This window comes from Lepidochelys olivacea, assembly GCF_965140295.1.
Source record: "Lepidochelys olivacea isolate rLepOli2 genome assembly, chromosome: 3".
In the NCBI taxonomy this organism is placed as follows: domain Eukaryota; kingdom Metazoa; phylum Chordata; order Testudines; family Cheloniidae; genus Lepidochelys; species Lepidochelys olivacea.
In genome coordinates this window covers 108815582-108835038 of record NC_140413.1, presented here as the reverse complement: position 1 = coordinate 108835038, position 19457 = coordinate 108815582, and the positions used below count along the sequence as shown (strand labels likewise).

The following is a 19457-nucleotide window of genomic DNA, read 5'->3' as shown; positions in this document are numbered from 1 at the left end:
CCCTCGCCAGGCCAGCCTGAATTCCCAGAAGGACGTCACAAAGCCCTCATCCTCCAACAGGCTGTTGTTAAAATGCCAATAGGCAGTAGACGGCTGTTTCTCTGTCTGTTCCAGGCTTTCTTTTTCGCATTCCAGGGATGCCGGAGCAGATAAGAAATTCTCTCAGCCGGAGACGGGTCCGCAGACAAACAGCAAGCGGCTGGGTCTGGGGGCTGGGTCCTTCCACTCCCCCCTCCAGGGAAGCGGGCCGGCAGGTACCCCCTTTCTCGGGGGGGGGGGCTGGGGGGAGGGTTCAGCTGAACCCGGAGCAGAGGGTGGGCCCGGGTTCCCCCCAAATCCTCCCAACTCCTGATCAGACACAGGAGGAGTCGACCTGGACTGTGAATTCAGAAAAACGGCCAAGCTGAGGGCTGCCGTGAAGCTCCAACGCGAGCAAATCCGCCAATAAGCGCAAGACCCACCAAGGTAGAGCAGGAACTTTGTCACAATACACAGAGAACATGAAACAATGGGTGTTACCATGCACACTATAACGAGAGTGATCAGTTAAGGTGAGCTATTACCAGCAGGAGAGAAAAAAAAACCTTTTGTCGTGATAATCAAGATGGGCCATTTTCAGCAGTTGACAAGAACATGTGAGCAACAGCAGGGGGGAAAATAAACATGGGGAAATAGTTTTATGTTAGTTTTGTGTAATGACACATCCACTGCCAGTCTTTATTCAAGCCTAATTTAATGGTGTTCAGTTGGCAAATTAATTCCAATTCAGCAGTCTCTTGTTGGAGTCTGTTTTTGAAGTTTTTTTTTTTTTGTAATATTGTGACTTTTAGGTCTGTAACTGAGTGACCAGAGAGATTGAAGTGTTTGCCGACTGGTTTTTGAATGTTATAATTCTTGAAGTCTGATTTGTGTCCATTTATTCTTTTACGTAGAGACTGTCCAGTTTGGCCAATGTACATGGCAGAGGGGCATTGCTGGCACATGATGGCATATATCACATTGGTAGATGTGCAGGTGAACGAGCCTCTGATAATGTGGCTGATGTGATTAGGCCCTATAATGGTGTCCCCTGATTAGATATGTGGACACAGCTGGCAACGGGCTTTGTTGCAAGGATAGGTTCCTGGGTTAGTGGTTCTGTTGTGTGGTTGCTGGTGAGTATTTGCTTCAGGTTGGGGGGCTGTCTGGAAGCAAGGACTGGCCTGTTACAGTATCAAAATTATACCAGCCACACAGAAACACTAACTATAACTAAGTTTTACATAGCAACATAACCTGTCTTGGTACTACCTCACTTTTACAGATGGAAAAGTCTGGCAGAAAGGTTAATGGACTCATTCACGGAGTGTCAGTGCTAGGAGGATTCTGGCTTCTAGTCAGACCACACCTTTCTCAGAGTATGGTTTCTTGCTAAGGTTAGCTCATATGTATATACAGAGAGAACAATCAACTTATGAATAGAGAAACAGTATGGCAATGGGTGCTAATATAACACCACAGACAGATGGCAATATATATTTTGGATTCAAAGCAAACTTTGGCTAAGTGACTGATAATTAAATACAGGCATAATCAGGAGGCATTATATTAAGTTAGCTCATTTCATACAGGGATTATTTACAACTGACATGTGCTGTCTCTGGTGTGAAATATGACAGGTATTCTGCAGCAGAGACGCTACAGAAATGTCTTTTTTGTGTGATTATTTTAGGAAGGAATTGAATAATAACCTAAATTGACCCTGTGAGGGCCATTTTAGGTAGGTGGAATGTTCCGTGATTACCCAACATGGAATTTAGCCACACCACCAGAATAATCATTTTTACTGAACTGGCTGGCTCTAAAACTCATTTGAAAAATAGGAGCACAGAGTCCCTATCACAATAATAGCTCATTAGTTCAATACCAATTCAGAGGAGGAGTATTACCTACCTAAATCGCCCAACTCTACCTTTTGCAGCACCTGGGCTTTTCAGAAACATTGTTCTAAGTACAGACCATGCTTTCATTAGCTAGGGGATTTAATGAGGTAATAGCCAAGAGTTATATATCAGGGTAATAACAACAGTTTAAAAACTGTTTGCATTTCATTAGCACTCAGAATGTGCTAAGTGATGGCATCAAGCACAGAAAGGCAGTCCCTACCTCCAAACAGCAATACTCTTTATTTATAAATTGTCAACATTACTGAAATTTTATTCGGTTTCTCCTTAAACTATTTTTTGTGCAAAATAAGTCATAAGCAAAAACATAAATGCCATTGTCTTACCTGCAGATTGAGCATTGTAAAGAGAAGGATCTACAGCTGGAATATTCTGTGGAGTGGGTTGAATGGTATTACTTGTTACACCTGCAAATCAGCAAAACAACAGTGGAATTATACTATGTTACTTTTAATTATAGACTTAAAAAGCAAGTTGTTAACAGGAGGTTTAATTGTGTTACTTATATAGTGTAAACAATCCCGAACTGGCTTTTATCGGAAATAATTATAACTGAAGGAAACTTTAGGAGAACTTCAGAAACATTTATAAAGTACTTCTGAAAAATAATTTGTTGGCTACGAACGTTTAAATATTTCTAAATAGCACCTTTCATGAAGACGAAATCAAGACGCATTCAAGAACAGCTATTTCAGTACAATATTTCATAGAAGTAACAGGTACGGAAAAGTTGGTGTGAAAAAAGGTCCAGTGGGAACAGGTGGTCACCAGATTCAGAGTTTTAGGGAAAATTAGTACAAGGAACTAGGAGAAAGCAAACGGGTTGGGGAGGAGAGAATAGAAGTAGCATATGTGTATTCTCAAAGAGGGTTAAGAATTTCAGGTCAAAAAGAAGAGTTAAGGATTGAGACATGAGGAGATACAGAAAAGTTGTTCCACATGATGGTTGCATAATGAAAAGGAACATTTTTTATCTGGGATTGTGCTCCTTTGAAAATACAATTCTCACTCCGAAGTCTTGTGCTCTCAGTGAGAGAGACAGCACTTCTCTATCTCAAATCTTTCTCTGATCCCTGAGATAAGGGTAGTTCTGTGTGAGACCAACTCCCTCCCAACACATGCAGACAACCCCTTATCACCCTACAACCATGCCATTTTCCTGGGGCATCTTAAACTACCAGTTGTGTGTCTCGGATGGTGGATGAAGGAACCCCATATAGGATAAGGATTCATGGATCTAAGGTTGAGAGTCATATGAACTACCAGTTTATCTAAAAAAGTTGTAGTTATGGAAAAACCCAGATACAGGAGAGTCTGTCTCAGTTAAGCCAGCTTGAAGGAGACCTCAGCCTTTTGGAATCACTGAGTTCAAATGGAGGTCTGAGGGTGGTAGACGAAACCTGTTAAGGAGTTCATCACCTGAAACAAGAGATCCTAACCGCTAAAATTAGGTATTGGAATGTGAGAACCATGTGGGTTCACTGGGAAACTGAGTCAAGTAATTAAGAGTCAGACTCAGTTCAATAATGGTATTCCCAGAGGGAGAAAATGAGATGGACTGAATGTGGAATACTCAATTCAGTTGAAAGAAAAGGAGTACTTCTGGCACCTTAGAGACTAACCAATTTATTTGAGCATAAGCTTTCATGAGCTACAGCTCACTATGCTCAAATAAATTGGTTAGTCTCTAAGGTGCCACAAGTACTCATTTTCTTTTTGCGAATATAGACTAACACGGCTGTTACTTTGAAATCAATTCAGTTGGTATCATGGTACTCTATTCATGATACTCCTAAAGAGATAGTTGGAATAGTCCTTGACCAAAAGGCAACACATAAGCTCTACAAGAATGGGAACCAGTCAACTCATGAATTACAAGAGCACGTTTTGTTACAAATCATGCTAAGTAACTACCATCCAGTGTTACACACTTACCAATGATCATAATGAACAAGCAAAGGGTGCATTCTACAACAAGTTGCAAGATGTACCAGACCAGGTCTATGCTTATGATGTAGTTCTGGTTCTGGGTGATATGAATGCTCAAGGTGGTAATGGCAGCCTCGGATCTGATCACTTCATAGACATGGAATTGAGGGGCAGATAGAAAATGGTAAAAGATTCACTGAGATATGCAGCATGTATAACTTGTGCCATTGGTGGGAGTACTTTTCCCTCATCTCAGGAAACACAAACTACCAGGCAAGTCAAATGATGGAATTGCTGAGAAACAATTGGATAACGCTGCCTAAACAGATGGCACAGATGATCACTGCAGGATGCAAGATCTTTTAAAAATTCTGACGCAGGAAGTAACCACTACCTTGCCATTGGAACAGTTAGAATCAAGCTAAAAGACAAGTTAACAAGAAAAGAGATGATATTTGATGGAAGGAGGGAGTTTAAAATCCAGCAGTCCAATGAATCTGAAGAATTGCAGGTAACAAATGATATAGAGGAACAATGGGCTTGCTTTAGAGATGTCTGATGGGAAGCTGCAATAACTTCACTTGGATCAAGATGATCAAGGACAGAAGAGTGGATACAGCCAGGCACATGGAAACCGAGTGAAAAAAGAAGTCTTAAAAAAGAGCCAATCACAGGTGACACAACCAGAGGAACAATGCATGCTGCAATGGGAGTATGTAGAGAAAGACAAAGAAGTTGACAGATGACAGAACAAGGAGTAATGGTCTCAAGTTGCAGTGGGGGAGATTTAGGTTGGATATTAGGAAAAACTTTTTCACTAGGACGGTGGTGAAACACTGGAATGCGTTACCTAGGGAGGTGGTGGAATCTCCTTCCTTAGAAGTCTTTAAGGTCAGGCTTGACAAAGCCCTGGCTGGGATGATTTAATTGGGGATCGGCCCTGCTTTGAGCAGGGGGTTGGACTAGATGATCTCCTGAGGTCCCTTCCAACCCTGATATTCTATGATTCTATGAAATATTTGTTAATAATGGGAAAAGTAAATTCTTGTCACTATCCCCTCTAGTCAAAGACCAACACTATTTTGCCAAACTTTTAATAAAAATCACTTTCAAGCAGAGACCAATTATAGAAAGTTTCAGCCCAACAAGTGAAAGTTTCAGAAAGTCACAAGTGTCCAAAAACATGAGGATTAGCATGGTAATTTATGAAGTATTAACTATAAAAGTTGCCTCTGTTCTAACACATATACAATATTGCAGCCTTATTATACTTTACATATAACTGGAAAGGAGGCTACAATGGAATAGCAAAGCACCTCACAGTAAAAGTAAATCTGTGTTCTTGGATATAATGCGACATACCTGTGCTATGAGGTACTTCAGCTGGAGTGTTGGCTGGAGCATGTGCACCAGGTGGGATATGTATGCCAGTATAATTACTAGTTGGCACGTTTGCGTCATATGTAGATGATGATGGCCGAGATACTTGGGTAGGTAGAGCAGATGAACTAGCGTCTTCACTTTCAGCATCTGTTAAGATACAGAAAAGGGCTCTATTAATTCTTATTTTGAGCAAGCATATAAACTACCATTTATTTCTGCAACAATAATCCGCCTTGACTTCCTTATCGGATAACGTCTTATAAAGTTATAAAATGAATGGTTTAACAACAACAAAAAAAAAATCAAATAACGATCTATAGAAGTATAAGTGCATCATGGGATAAGTTCTGGGAGCTCACATACTTAATGTAGGTTTCAGAGTAACAGCCGTGTTAGTTTGTATTCGCAAAAAGAAAAGGAGTACTTGTGGCACCTTAGAGACTAACCAATTTATCTGAGCATGAAGTGAGCTGTAGCTCACGAAAGCTTATGCTCAAATAAATTGGTTAGTCTCTAAGGTGCCACAAGTACTCCTTTTCTTTATACTTAATGTATAGAGCTGTAGACAGATGTTTGAAAGAGAATGCATGTCATCACTGGGCTGAATATGTACAACCTTGTGGTTTTATTTTTCTGAATCCTTAAGATTTAGCATATAAATTATACAGAATTAAAAACAGTTTGACAAAGAGTACGAACAGTGTGTAGTAATGAATATATTTGAATGAATACACTTCACTGTATAAGGCACTCTCTCTTTTATATGGCATGTATATTCGTGAGGAAAATGTTAAGAAGATTAAAATGAGAAATGAAAAGAAAGCAAAGAGAAAAAAACGAGAAAATTTGGGAAGGAAGTAATATTAAAGAGGGCTTATGAGACATTTCGTCAGCTGATCCATGGCCCTGCCTGCAGAACTTCCTACATTAGAATATGAATGGCTGGCCTATTTAGTGCAAAGCTAATAGTTACCTCTTTAAAAATATCCTGGCTTCTAATTGGCATATAACTTTAAAGATCCAATCTAGACAGCTAAGTATGGCCATACCTGCACCAAGCATAATTTATCCTACCTGTGCCATTTTATTAAGAAGTTGTTTCTGTTCCTAGATTTCTAGTGGCGCTCAAGCCAACAAAGCTCTGTTTCATTTATTGGAGGTGTGCATCTGCATGATTAGAAAGGTCAGCAGGAACAAGCACAGTTCTGGGAACAGTGTTTGTTAACTGCTGGTGCATCAGACAGCGGAAACAACATAAGAGCATAGAGTTGTATTTAGATCGTGTAAAAACTGGTTATTTTAAAATTCTTTACGAAGTGCATTCTGGTCTCCAGCTATAGAAGATCTGATCAAGTATGTAAATATTAGCGTCTAGTAATGAAAACTGGAGAGTCAACTGATGGAACTGAGATTTTGCCCCACTTAAGGCTTTTGAAATAAACAGAGAAAGGGTAAAATATGAGTTACATGTTGGACAGCTAACTTTATTAAAAAGAGTACACAAATACCACTTTCTATTTCCTTTCACAATATCCTTTACTACTACAGAAGACTAAAGGTAGAATAGCTGAAACTGACAATATCTGTATCAGCGTATTACTAGATTTAGACTAAGATATCATTACTTTAAAAGTATAAAACTCTAAAAATACATTCCATGGAAAACCCCTTTTTTTTTTTTTTAAAGTTATCTGCCTTCTCAACTCCCTATCAAAATTTGTATATGTATATTTTTCTGAGGTGAGCATCATATGTATGGGATTTAAATGTGTGCATCAAGAAGAAAAGCTATCCCATGAAGTTCTTTTCTAATCTGATTTTAAATATAATTACAATAAAAATGATTTTTCTGGTTATTTTGTAACTAAGTTAGTCCTAGTAGTCTTTCACTGCCACCTTCAAATACAGTTGAAAACATAAGAAGGAATAAAACACCATATGCCCGATGGCTGTGTTTGTCAATAAGTCTAATACTGTCATTATACTTTGTGACTTGTATAAGTTTATTCATAAATGCATTATTTTACACTTAAGCCATCACTGTTGCATTCACTATATTGCCAGTGTTTAAACATATAAAAATGCATTTTTATGAGAAAGCTATAAACAAAGTGGCTAGTATTGTTTCCAAAATGTAATAGAAAAGCACAGAACATCGTAAAATTCTTCTACCTTCTAAAAATTATTTTTTCTCATCTGCATCTTGTAATTCATTGCTACAGATGTCTGACCTCTACAACAAACTTAAGGTAGATTTTTTGCAGGCAAACACAATCCTAAAGATGCAGAGATTTTCCTTTATTCTGTAGTTCTTGCTAGTTCACCACCACTGCAATGCAATCTGGCTAACATTCACAGGAGCAAAGCTAAGGTGTGTTAAAACAGGTAGAAAAAGACTAGGTATAGCACAAATAAAAAACTTTGATTATCGGTTTAGTCTTGGGAAGGGTAAAACATTCTCACCTGGATGGAGCCATCTAGGTAACTTCTCTCCTCCAATGATGGCCCAGCCATTGTTATCTTGAATTCCTTGAAGGTAGGTACCTATGAGGCTGTCTTATCCTGTCACTACATTACCTTTCCTACTTGGCCTCTCAACAACCCCTTTAAAGCCTCCTTTGATTTAACTCTACGCATTCAGGCAGGCAGCAATACACAACTGAATAAGGAAACAGATATTCATAAGAAATAAGACATATTCCCAGTTTGTCATACTCCCATAGACTTCAACTGCAACTCTAAGTGTCAACACTTCTACAATTCAGGCATTAGGGACTCAGGTTGAACACCCAGAAAAAGAGGACACAGCATCACACAGGAATTCTGTGGCAGAGACAGGGATAGAATCCAATTCTGCTAAGCATCATTCAACATCCTTAATGATGACAATCTGTTCTCTTCCTTTAATCTCCTACTCATCCCAATCCCATTCTCACTGCCTAACCAGTCCCAGTCTCTCCTCCGCTCCCAGCTCCCCCACTCAATCAGTGCCACATCTGATCTGTCTCTTCCCCACGCCCAGCCTCCAGTCATCCCCCCACAGATCATGTCACCAGTCTCCTCCCATCCCAGCTCCAAGTCTCATTACCAAGTTAATCCTAGTCCCCCCCACCCCCTGTATCCCCGCCCCGCCAGGGCTTGCTGTCCTAATCTACTCCAGCCTACTCCAGTTATATAAGGAAGTTTCCTTCTCTGTGGTGCCTTGGACCAGCAGGGGGTCACAGAGTTCAGGAAAGACAGGCTTGCTGATCTCTGTTCCAGTTCCTGGCCCAGCCCAGAGCTGCAATCAGAGGGGAAAATCCTACTTTGCCTCAGGCTGGAGCATGCTCATTGTGCACAGAATCTTCAGGGAATTTAGCTGCAAAGGTCTAGCAAGTCTCCAAGCACGTATGAATTGTGATTTTTTTTATTTATTTTTTTTTTTAAACAAGGCTTGTAACTTGGCCAAATTTGGGCAGTTTTGGCAGTCCCAATCCAAAACATGGGGCACTACAGCTTTTCAAAGAAAAGGTCACCAGAATTTTTTTAACACAGACAAAATAATGTATTTTTCCATAACCTTGTTCTCAGAACTAGCTGAACCATTTTGGCTGAAATTATCCTGAACAATTCAGCATGAGAAGGACAAGTAGCACGGAAAATTTCAACCAAATAGTTAAAGTTTTGCAAAGACCTGGTTTATACTACAGATTTAGGTTGATGCAAGGGAGCTTATGTCGACTTAATTATGTCAATGTACACACTACAGTCCTTGCTCTGACTAATATAAGTGCCCTACTACACCACCATATCTCCACGTCCATGAGAGGCACAGGGCTTACATCAGTGTAGTTAGGGCAATGAAGCATCCCTGTAGACACTACAGGTTACTTACATTGGTTGTTGACTGTCATTCTTCTCAAGTTCATGACTCCATGCTGGAGCCATGAAATTGACAGGAAGGCTGCTCACAGCTTACGTTGTCACCCCCAGGATTGGTGGGGTGCTCCAGTTAGTGTCCCTGGGCTCACTGCTCTCAGCCAGGCTGCTGCCCAAGCTCCCTGCTCTCACCCCCGGCTCCAGCTCCCACCCAAGTTGTCGCCCGGGCTGCCTGCTCTCATCTGGGCTGCCTGATGGGCTCCCAGCTCCCTCCCACCCTGCTGCCCAGGATCCCAACTTGGATGGAGCAGACAGCCTGGGCTCTCAGTCCCCCACACTGCCCCTTTTAAGTCAGTGGAAGTGCTCCTGGTGAGGATGTACACCACCAACAGAAGGAGGGCAGTGTGGACATGAACCATTGCAGTAATTACTGTGGTGGCTGTAAGTTGCGCCAACATAGGTCACTTACGTTTGTAGTGTGTACATGCCCAAATTACAAGCAACTGAAACCAGGGTCTTAAAATGGGAAAATTTGGGCAAACATAATAATAGGTAGTCTCCAATAAGATACATATATATACAAAGCACCCCAGAAAGAGGGATATTCATTTATTGGGGCATGTGCAAATTTTCCATTTGTATGTGGAAAATTAAGCACAGTTTCATGCATGTTCACTGCTGAAAAATTAGCCTCCATATGCACACAGCCTACATACAGTAAGCAGAGCAATTCCAGCTGTCCCACCCCTCCCCAATACACACTTTCTAAAATTGAAAACTCGTAATGCAATGAGCTAAACTCATCTTGTGCTCTTAAACAAAGCCATCTTTTTATAAAATGAACTTCTTTTATTAGATGCACAAGCTCAATCAAATTAATCACCAGAACATGAAAAGTATTCTTTCCTTTCTGCAATGTCATATGTTTAAATTTTTACCTGTCCAAAATGAAGGAAGCAAAAAATTACAGTCCTTTATAATCTATATAGATGAGACTTTCAGGGACATTGTAGAGTGGTTCCACTCCCAGTCTGACAGCCTCTGTGCTGTTGAGGAAGATGAAAGATGGACAACAAGCTGGAGCAGAGGAAAATGAGCCCATCCTTGGGACCCTCCTTACAGATGATGTGACGGTACACTCTTGCACTTAGGATACCCCTCCAACTTATTAGGAAGAGACAAATAATAGTAATGGGGGATTTGATTATTAGAAATACAGATAGTTGGTTTTGTGATGACCAGGAGAACTGTATGGTGAATTTCCTGCACGTGTGAAGGACCTCTCGAGACATCTAGATAAATTTATGTGTAGTGCTGGGGAGGAGCCAGTGGTTGTGGTACTTGTAGGTACCAATGACACAGGGAGAGATAGGAGAGAGGTCCTGGAGGTCAAATTTAGACTGCTGGGTAATTGATTGCTACCATGGAGATTCTGGACTGTATTCTTTCAAATACTCCCAGTTCCATGAGCAGGGCTAGTTAGACAGGCAGAACTGCAGGGTCTCAATGCATGGATGAGACAATGGAGTTGAGAGGAGCGATTTAAGTTTACTAGGAACTGGGGAACCTTTGAGGAAAGGAGGAGCCTATACAGGAAGGGCTCTACCTAAACCAAAACAGAACTATACTGCTGGCATATAAAATTAAAAAGGTAGTAGAAGAGTTTTTAAACTAAGGGCTGGAGGGGGTGTGGAGGAGCACAATTTTATAAGCGCTTGTATACAAATGCTAGAACTCTAAGTACTATGATGGGTGAACTTGAGTGCCTGGTATTAAATGAAGATATTGATATAACCGGCATGACAGGAACTTGGCAGAACAAAGAAAATTAATGGGACACATTAATATGAGGGTACAAAATATGTAGGAATGAGAGTAAGTCGCTCTAGTGAGTGAGTGGCACTAAATGTGAAAGAAAGCAGAGTCACATATAGCAAAAATGTTAAATGAATCAACAGTACCACATAATCTCTGTGAATAGAAATTCCATGCTTGAATAATAAGGGTATAGCAGAAGGAATATACTACCAACCTCCTGACTAGCTGATGGTGATTGTGAAATGCTCAGGGAGATTAGAGAGGCTCCAAAAACAGAAAACCCAGTATTAATGGGGGATTTCAACTATTCCCATATTGGCTGGGTACATGTCACCTCAGGCTGGAATGGAGACATAACATTTCTAGACACAATTAATGATTGCTTCTTGGAGCAAATAGTCCTAGCACTCAAACGAGGACAGGCAATTCTTGATTTAGTCCTAAGTGGTGCACAGGATCTGGTCCGAGAGGTGAATATAGCCGAACAGCCCAATCACAGCATAATGGGATTAAAGTTAACATCCTTGTAGGGGGGAAAATACTGTATAAATCCACCACAGTAGCATTTAATTTCAAAAAGGGGAACTACACAAAAATGAGGAAGCTAGTTAAATGGAAATTAAAAGGAACAGTCACAAGAGTCAAATGCCTGGAAACTTTTTTAAAAAATACCATAATAGAGGCTCAAACTATATGTATACCCCCCCAATAAATAAACAAACAAACAAAAAACAAAACAAAACACAGTAAGAGGGCCAAAAAAATGCCACCATGGCTAACCAAACTAGCAAAAGGCATCATTTAAAAAATGGAAGTCAAATCCTCTGGCAGGTCAAGTGTAAAAGTATAATTAGGCAGGCAAAAAAAGAATTCAAAGAGTGACTAGCAAAAGACACAAACACACAGAGAAATTTTGTTTAAGTACATCAGAAGAAAGAAGACTGTCAAAACACTCAGTGAGGCAACTATACAATAAAAGTGCTAAAAGACACTCAAGGAAGATAAGCTGTTGAAAAGATGCTAAAGGAATTCTTTGCACTGGTCTTCACCACAGAGGATATGAGGGAGATTCCCAAACCTGAGCCATTCTTTTTAGGTGACAAATCTGAGGAACTGTCCCAGATTGAGGTGTCACCAGAGGAGGTTTTGGAACAAATTGATAAATTAAACAGTAATAAATCACCAGGATCAGCTGTTATTCACCCAAGAGTTCTGAAGAAACTCAAATATGAAATTGGAAAACTACTAACTGCGGTATGTAATCTATCATTTAAATCAGCCTCAGTAACAGATGACTGGATGACACCTAATGTTATACCGATTTTTTAAAAAGGCTCCAGAGGCAATCCTGGCATTTACAGGCCAGTAAGCCTAACTGCAGTACCAGGCAAATTGGTTGAAACTTTACTAAACAACAGAATTGTCAGATACAAACATAAACATGGTATGTTTTACAAGAGTCAACATGGCTTTTGTCTAGGAACATCATGCCTCACCAATCTATTAGAATATTCTGTGGATTTGAACAAGCATGTGGACAAAGGGGATCCAGTGGATATAGTGTACTTGGACTTTCAGAAAGTCTCTCACAAGGTCCCTCACCAAAGGCTGTTTAGCAAAGTAAGCAGTCATGGGATAAACAAGAAGGTCCTCTCATAGGTCAGTAACTGGTTAAAAGATCAGAAAAAAAGTCAGAATAAATGGTCAATTTTCACAGTAAAGAGAGGTAAACAGCAGGATCCCCCAAGGATCTGTATTAAAACCAGAGCTGTTCAACACATTCTTAAACGATCTAGAAAAGGGGATTAACAGTGAGGTGGTAAAATTTGTAGATGATACAATATTATTCAAGAAAGTTAAATCCAAAGCTGACTGCAAAGAATTACAAAGGAATATCATAAAACTGGTGGACGAAGCAACAAAATGGCAGATATAATTCAATGCTGATAAGTGCAAAATAGTGCACATTGGAACACACAATCCCAACTATCCAAACAAAATGATGGGGTTAAATTAGCTGTTACCATGCAAGAAAGATCTTAGTCATTGTGAATAGTTCTCTGAAAACATCTGTTCAATGTGCAGCGGTTGTCAAAAAAGACCTAACAGAATGTTAGGAACCATTAGGAAAGGGATATATAATAAGACAGATAATACAATGCCATTTATATAAATCTATGGTATGCCCTCACCTTGAATACTGCGTGCAGTTCTTGGTTGCCCCAGTCAAAAAAAGATACATTAGAATTGGAAAAAGTAGAGAAAGGCAACAAGAACGATTAGGGGTATGAAAGAGCTTCCATCTGAGGACAGATTAAGAAGACTGGGATTGTTCATCTTAGAAAAGAGATAGCTAAGTAGGGAACTGATAGAAGTCTGTAAAATTATGAATGGTGTGGAGAAAGTGAATAAGGAAGCGTTATTTATCCCTTCACATAACACAAGAACTAGGGTTCACCCAGTGAAATTAACTGGCAGCAGGTTTAAAACAAACATTAGGAAGTATTTCTTCACACCACGCGTAGTCAACCTGTGGAACCCATTGCCATGATATGTTGTGAAGGCCAAAAGTATAACTGGGTTAAAAAAAAAAAAAACTTAGATAAATTTATGGAGGATAGGTTCATCAATGGCCATTACTCAAGATGGTCAGCGATGCAATCTCATACTCTAGGTATCCCTAAACCTCTGACTGCCAGATGCTGCAACTGGATGACTGGCTGAATCACTCAAGAATTGCCCTGTTCTGTTCATTTCTTCTGCAGCATCTGGCCACTGGGCTAGATGGACCATTGGTCTGACTCAATATGGCCTTTTTATGTAATCTTTAGTTGTAATATTACTGCACAGGATTGAAAAGTAGTTGATACAAGAGATAAATAAACAGTTATTTTTAAGATGCTGGATCAGAATTTTTCATTCAAGAACTGTTTTAAGTATGAGATCTGAACACAAATCTGAAATGCAAATCTTTTACAGTAAATCAATGCTAGTAAAATTAGATCATCTGTTCCTCAAAATACACCAATTACAATCTAAGTTTAAAACATTTGTAACATGGCTAAGAATGTTTAAAAACTATGTAGTAAAACAACTGCAGTCTCTTCACACTTCAATTTTATAGTTTCTTTTTAACAACTGGCAATTCAAAAGGTAAATATTAGGACTTCTGTAGTTTTACAAAAACCTTGTTTAAAGCTATCTAATATTTATATTTCTAATTTTGTTGTCAATATATATAGCCAAACCATATATTTACAGTTCTAGAGCCCACGTGAATGAAATACTATCATTCTATATTTGCCTTCTTTAACAGTCACATTTTTATTGCCACATAGTGTTTAAACTACTTTTACACAGAGTGACAGCAACAATTCCATAGATATTTCATCTTGGCAAATATAAAACAGATAACTTTCTGCTTTGAAGATAGTGATCGGTATTTAAAGCAGATCATAAAAGTAACAGATCTGGAACATTACAGTAATCATTCTGACACACAATACCAACAACTTTTAATTAAAATATCATATGGAATACAGCTTAGAATATCATACTGAATATTGGCATAGAAACCATATTTTTGGAGGTGTTAGGAACTCCAGACTAGAACTTTAAAGACTGTCTCCTGTTTCCAACTGATCCTGGAGTAATTTCAGTTCCAAATCATTTCATTTTCTTATCCTGGTGTACCATTTCACTTCAATTTACTGCAAACTATGATTCTAAAAACATTTAGAACACATACTTTCCTCAAATCAGGTAAGAAGGGTGCTCCAGCACCTCCCCTTCTTGAAAGTTAAAGTTAATTGCTTCTACAAATTTCTCCTTATTCTTATGAGGACTGAAAAGGCTCCTTGGAACTCTCTAATATTAATGTCAGTAGTTCATGTATTTTACCGTCTTTATACTTTGTCCATTTAGGATTTTTTTAATTTATAAATATACATAGCTTATAACTATGTTTTTCTTGACTGCAATAAAAGTTTAGTAGCTGACCCAAGGGTACTCCTGAGTGATCTTCATGTGTACTCTATGAGTCGTATTCTAACCACATTAATAAATCAAGTGTGCTATTTTAAGTTTCCATGGTCTTGTAGGATACTGACAAAAGCCTCCACTAAATCCAAGAGCAGAATTACATAGAGAACGCCTATGTTACTGTATAAACATCTCCAAGACTTACAGTATGGTTTTCAAGAATCACAGGGAGCACAACACTTATGGAAAATATGGTAATTTGTCAAGCTGGAGATGGCTAGTTTCAGTCTATTTAAACATGCACTTTTTCATTCGCAAGAAGAGGCAGAAAGTGAGCAAGCCGAAAGGAATGGGGAAAGTCCAGCAGTATGTTTAAACAATGCTGCTTTTCTTTCTGGGATGAACAAAGCAAGAATTATGACAAGTTCTTTTTCCAGAATATTCTACTGAAAAATCTATTTGCATATGATCTTTGGCTCTACAATCCTCAAAATGTTATGGCATGTATGCCACATCTGGTACAATGTTAATAATCCCTAAAAAAAAGTATTTTGTCATTTTATTGCCCATACATAAAAATAGAATATGGCGTTAATGCCTAAAAGAGTAATGCCTTACCGAACAAAATAAAACTTGTCAAACAAAAAATATAGCCTGTTGATTATGAAAAATACATATTGCAGGCTCACTTTGAATAGCAATGCTTTCATTTTTATATCACCACCAAAAATACTGTCCCCATTAGTTTACTTTTACTTATAACCCTGGCAATGGGACTTGCAATTTTCATTTTTTCCTACAGCCCCTGGTAACGATACAGAGTGAAAAGTAGTGGTTTTAGCATAGTAGTAAGAGTGAAAAACTACTGAATTCTAATCTCCCCTCTGACTGGTTCTGTGGCCTTGGGCAAGTCCCTTATCATCTTTGCTTGTTTCCCAGTCTGTAAAATGAGGAGGCATAATACAACTTACACTCCTCATTCTAAGGATCAGTTAATATTTGTACAACGTTTTGAAGACTAGAAGTGGTATGTAAGTTTTAATAGTAGTATTACTACATGTTGCCTAGCGTTTATTCAATTTTACAAGAATCAAACAAGTTCTGTGGGCGATCACTAGTTATGAATTTGAATAATAAAAACAAATTCTTTAATTTACAGACTTCTATATTTGCAGATTTATAATATATTGATAATAAAAACTAACTCATTTCACATTAGCTCTTTTAACAACATTTTTCAGTTAACTAAGTGCATGTCAAACTGGGGTAGGTTGCCACATCTGCACTCGGAGTTTGCATTGGTACAACTACATGAGCATAGCTGTACCAGTGGCTAAAAAGCTCAGTTTGAGACAACGCCTAATTCTACAGAACTACGTAAGAATATAGTTTCAATTTAATATAGCATTATTCTTGACTGTTTAAAGTTGTACATTGTAGCAACTGGCTGCTGTGCTCCAGCTCAGAGGCAACTGTATTTCAGTGGTTGAGTGTACTGATTTCAGTATTTGTAAAGTGCTTTGGGTTTCTTTGGTAGGAAAAAATATACTACTATGAAACATTTATAATAATTAGGATAAACTAATAATCTGAAATATGATTTAATATCAATTCACAAATATCTATGAATTTCATTTACATGTGTTCTAAGGAGTATAGTTCTATGATATAAAACTTATAATTTGCAACTACAGTCCTTTAGGTGGCTCTATTCATGTCTACTTTTTAAAGTATAAAGGCTAAGTACGCTGCATAGTAAAGTAAAACTAGGTCACAATCATTTTAGAGAGTAGTTTGAAAATAACTAATACAAACAGAGATCTCTTGTATGGCTATCAGACAAAAGGGGGACAGTAAATATAGGTAGTTAAATAGAGAAAGAATGTATGAGCAGTAATACTGTTTTTTTTTTTAAACTAGAAAGCCTACAAACACCATAAATAGTGCCAAGTAACATGTAAACTCCAAAAGATTAAAAAAAATGGATACCCAGAGGTATCAGCCTAAAAAATGCAATAGGATATCTGCTGATTACTACATGTATCACTCATCCCATTTTCCTTGTACAACTATGGAACACATGTATTTTTGGAAGAGATATAAGCTCTCATATTCCAGGGCATAAGCCAATCTGTTATTCAAGAGAGCTTGGAAAAAATGTTCCCTGAGAGCAGATTATTCTATGACCACTACTACAGCATTTCTTGCACCTTTCTCTGAAGCATCTAGTACTGTTGGCAATAGGAAATCTGCCTAAACAAACCACTGATCTCATCCGATATGGCAGTCCTTATGTTCCTATTTTCTGTTTTTCTCCATGGCATCAGCTAGTTGCCACTACCTCAAGCAGCATAATGTATTTGAAGGACCAATAGTCTGATCTCTTCTCAAACTGGAAGTCATGCCCATCCTTCCTTTTCTTTGATTAGATGGGTAGGGGCTCTCCAAAAGCATGAGATCATGTTTCAGAAAGGTTGAAAACCAGATCCATAATAGTATATGTCTATCTCCTAATGTTTAACACATTTTAAATTAAATTGAAGAACAGAAGTCTAGAGATAATATTTTTAGAATCACTTTTCATAAAAGAACTATATTGTCTATGTCAGAGCCAGGAATAGAGCCCATAACCTTAGTACACATCCTGTACCAACAGATTCAGAACTTTACATTGCTACTTGACTACCTTCCAGTTGCAGATCTGCCTTAGAGTCAAAGAGGGTATGTGATAAAGGGAATTAATTTACCAGGCCTTTTGCTTCTGAAAACTATTAAATTCCATCTTGAGACATTTATGAAATTAGTTTCATTATCCTTATTTAGTTTCTAGCTGAGACTTATCCAAAATCACAACATTCCATATGCAAGCAAGATTTTTTTAGTGTTGCCAGTCAAGAGAAAAGTCCAATGAAAATCAGAAAGATGTCTGGCACAGAAAAGAACAACAGAAAATTATTGTGAAACATTCACCTAAGCAGAAAAGTGATGATAATAAGTTCCCTTTGGAGAAACATATATAACAATATTCACCTTAATTCACTAGCCCATCCAACCTGTTAACGTTATTTTATTTGAAATAGCAATGTACATACCATAATCTTCCTCGTCCATTCCAATAGGTCCAGGTTGAGGAGTCTCTCCATTCTTTAGACAGTTATGAATATATGCTGCCTTCCATCTGGCATATTTTCTGTGTTGAACATTCTGGGGGAGGTAAAAAAAAGTGTCAAAAACGTACTCTAATTTTTGGGACTTCACAGATTAAGAAAATACACTGGTCTTCAACCTTCTATTTTAAGCAGGATTTAGATTTTCCACTCCTCCTCAGGACGAAAAAAAATGTTACAGTAATCTTCTCTGCAATTACCTGATACCACTATAAACAACTATTCAGGTAAGTAAATCAGGGAACTAATAAAGACAAGCTCTTAAATGGGATCTCAGCTAGAGGTGAAAATGTGGGAGGTCTTCAATTAATGCAACACGTCAAGATAAGGGGTAGAACGGACACCCTAGTCATCTAGTATATTGAACTGTTCTCTGAGTACTAAAAATTGATAGGTATTTTATAACTGTCCACACAGCGCAGAAATAAATTTTACACTTTGATAATTTCAGAAGACCATCTGATTAAGATTTCGTCTCTCTACTAAATTCAAATAATTCATCTCTAACCAATAATATTGGAATTTTTATAAGATATAAAATTCCAAATAGAGCTTTAAAATCATGTCTGTATAAAAGAGGTTATAATTTCATCTACACATTCTGATGACATTAGAAAGACACTGTGAAGTTTACCATAGCATCTTATAATGGAGCTAAAATCAACAGATGGAACAGCAGCTTTGTTATATCTAGTTGATTATCTTTGCTAATCTCTGTACATAAGAACACATGACAAAATTAGTGAATTGTATGTTAGGTCAATGGCAAAATACCTTCAATAACCAGAGAAATAAGAGTACCAGGTGTTTAACAAATACTAATATCTTCAAAAAGAGTTTAAAATAACTCTTCTCAAGAGAGCCTGTAACTAGTTTTGGCAAACTGGTATTTTTTTGAAGCTGGATGACTGCTGAGCAGTGAAAGTGACAAGAAGTTCGTACTCAGCTGCTGGAAGGCTTTCCAATTCCATCTTCATAAAAACAGTGTGGAACTGAGAAAATAAAGTAAGGAAAATTTAGAATGTCAATATTTTAAAATCCTTCCCTTATTTTTGGCCACCTTCTGTTTCTGGGAAACAGGAACCATCAGAAAAACCTCTCATCAAGGGCCTTTACAGATTCCTGTTTTTCCCCAAAATGAACGTTGGAGTGATTAAGGTAATTTTAGGGTTTTACTGACTTCAACCATTGCAAAAATGGGATCATAATAACCTACAGAAAGAAGACACTGAGCACTCTCACTTGTCACTTTTACAGATCAGTAACTGAATTGTACATATGGCCAAAACAAACTAGAGGAGCCAAAAAACCTGGCAAATTCAAACCTGGTGCAAAAGGGTACAATTTCACAGAATTAAGTGAAGGTTAGAACTGGTGT

At 38.2% G+C, this 19457-nt stretch overlaps 1 protein-coding gene across 1 annotated transcript in view; it reads right to left on the bottom strand.

Annotated features, from left to right (window-relative positions):
• VTA1 (vesicle trafficking 1) overlaps nt 1–19457 on the bottom strand; it is a 77239-nt gene that overhangs the window by 19616 nt on the left and 38166 nt on the right. The window contains exons 5-7 of the mRNA XM_084622441.1: nt 18005–18116; nt 5235–5402; nt 2270–2350 (exon numbers count right to left, since the gene is read on the bottom strand). Of these exons, the coding sequence (XP_084478567.1) occupies nt 2270–2350; nt 5235–5402; nt 18005–18116 (361 nt within the window). The remainder of the gene's footprint in view (nt 1–2269; nt 2351–5234; nt 5403–18004; nt 18117–19457) is intronic.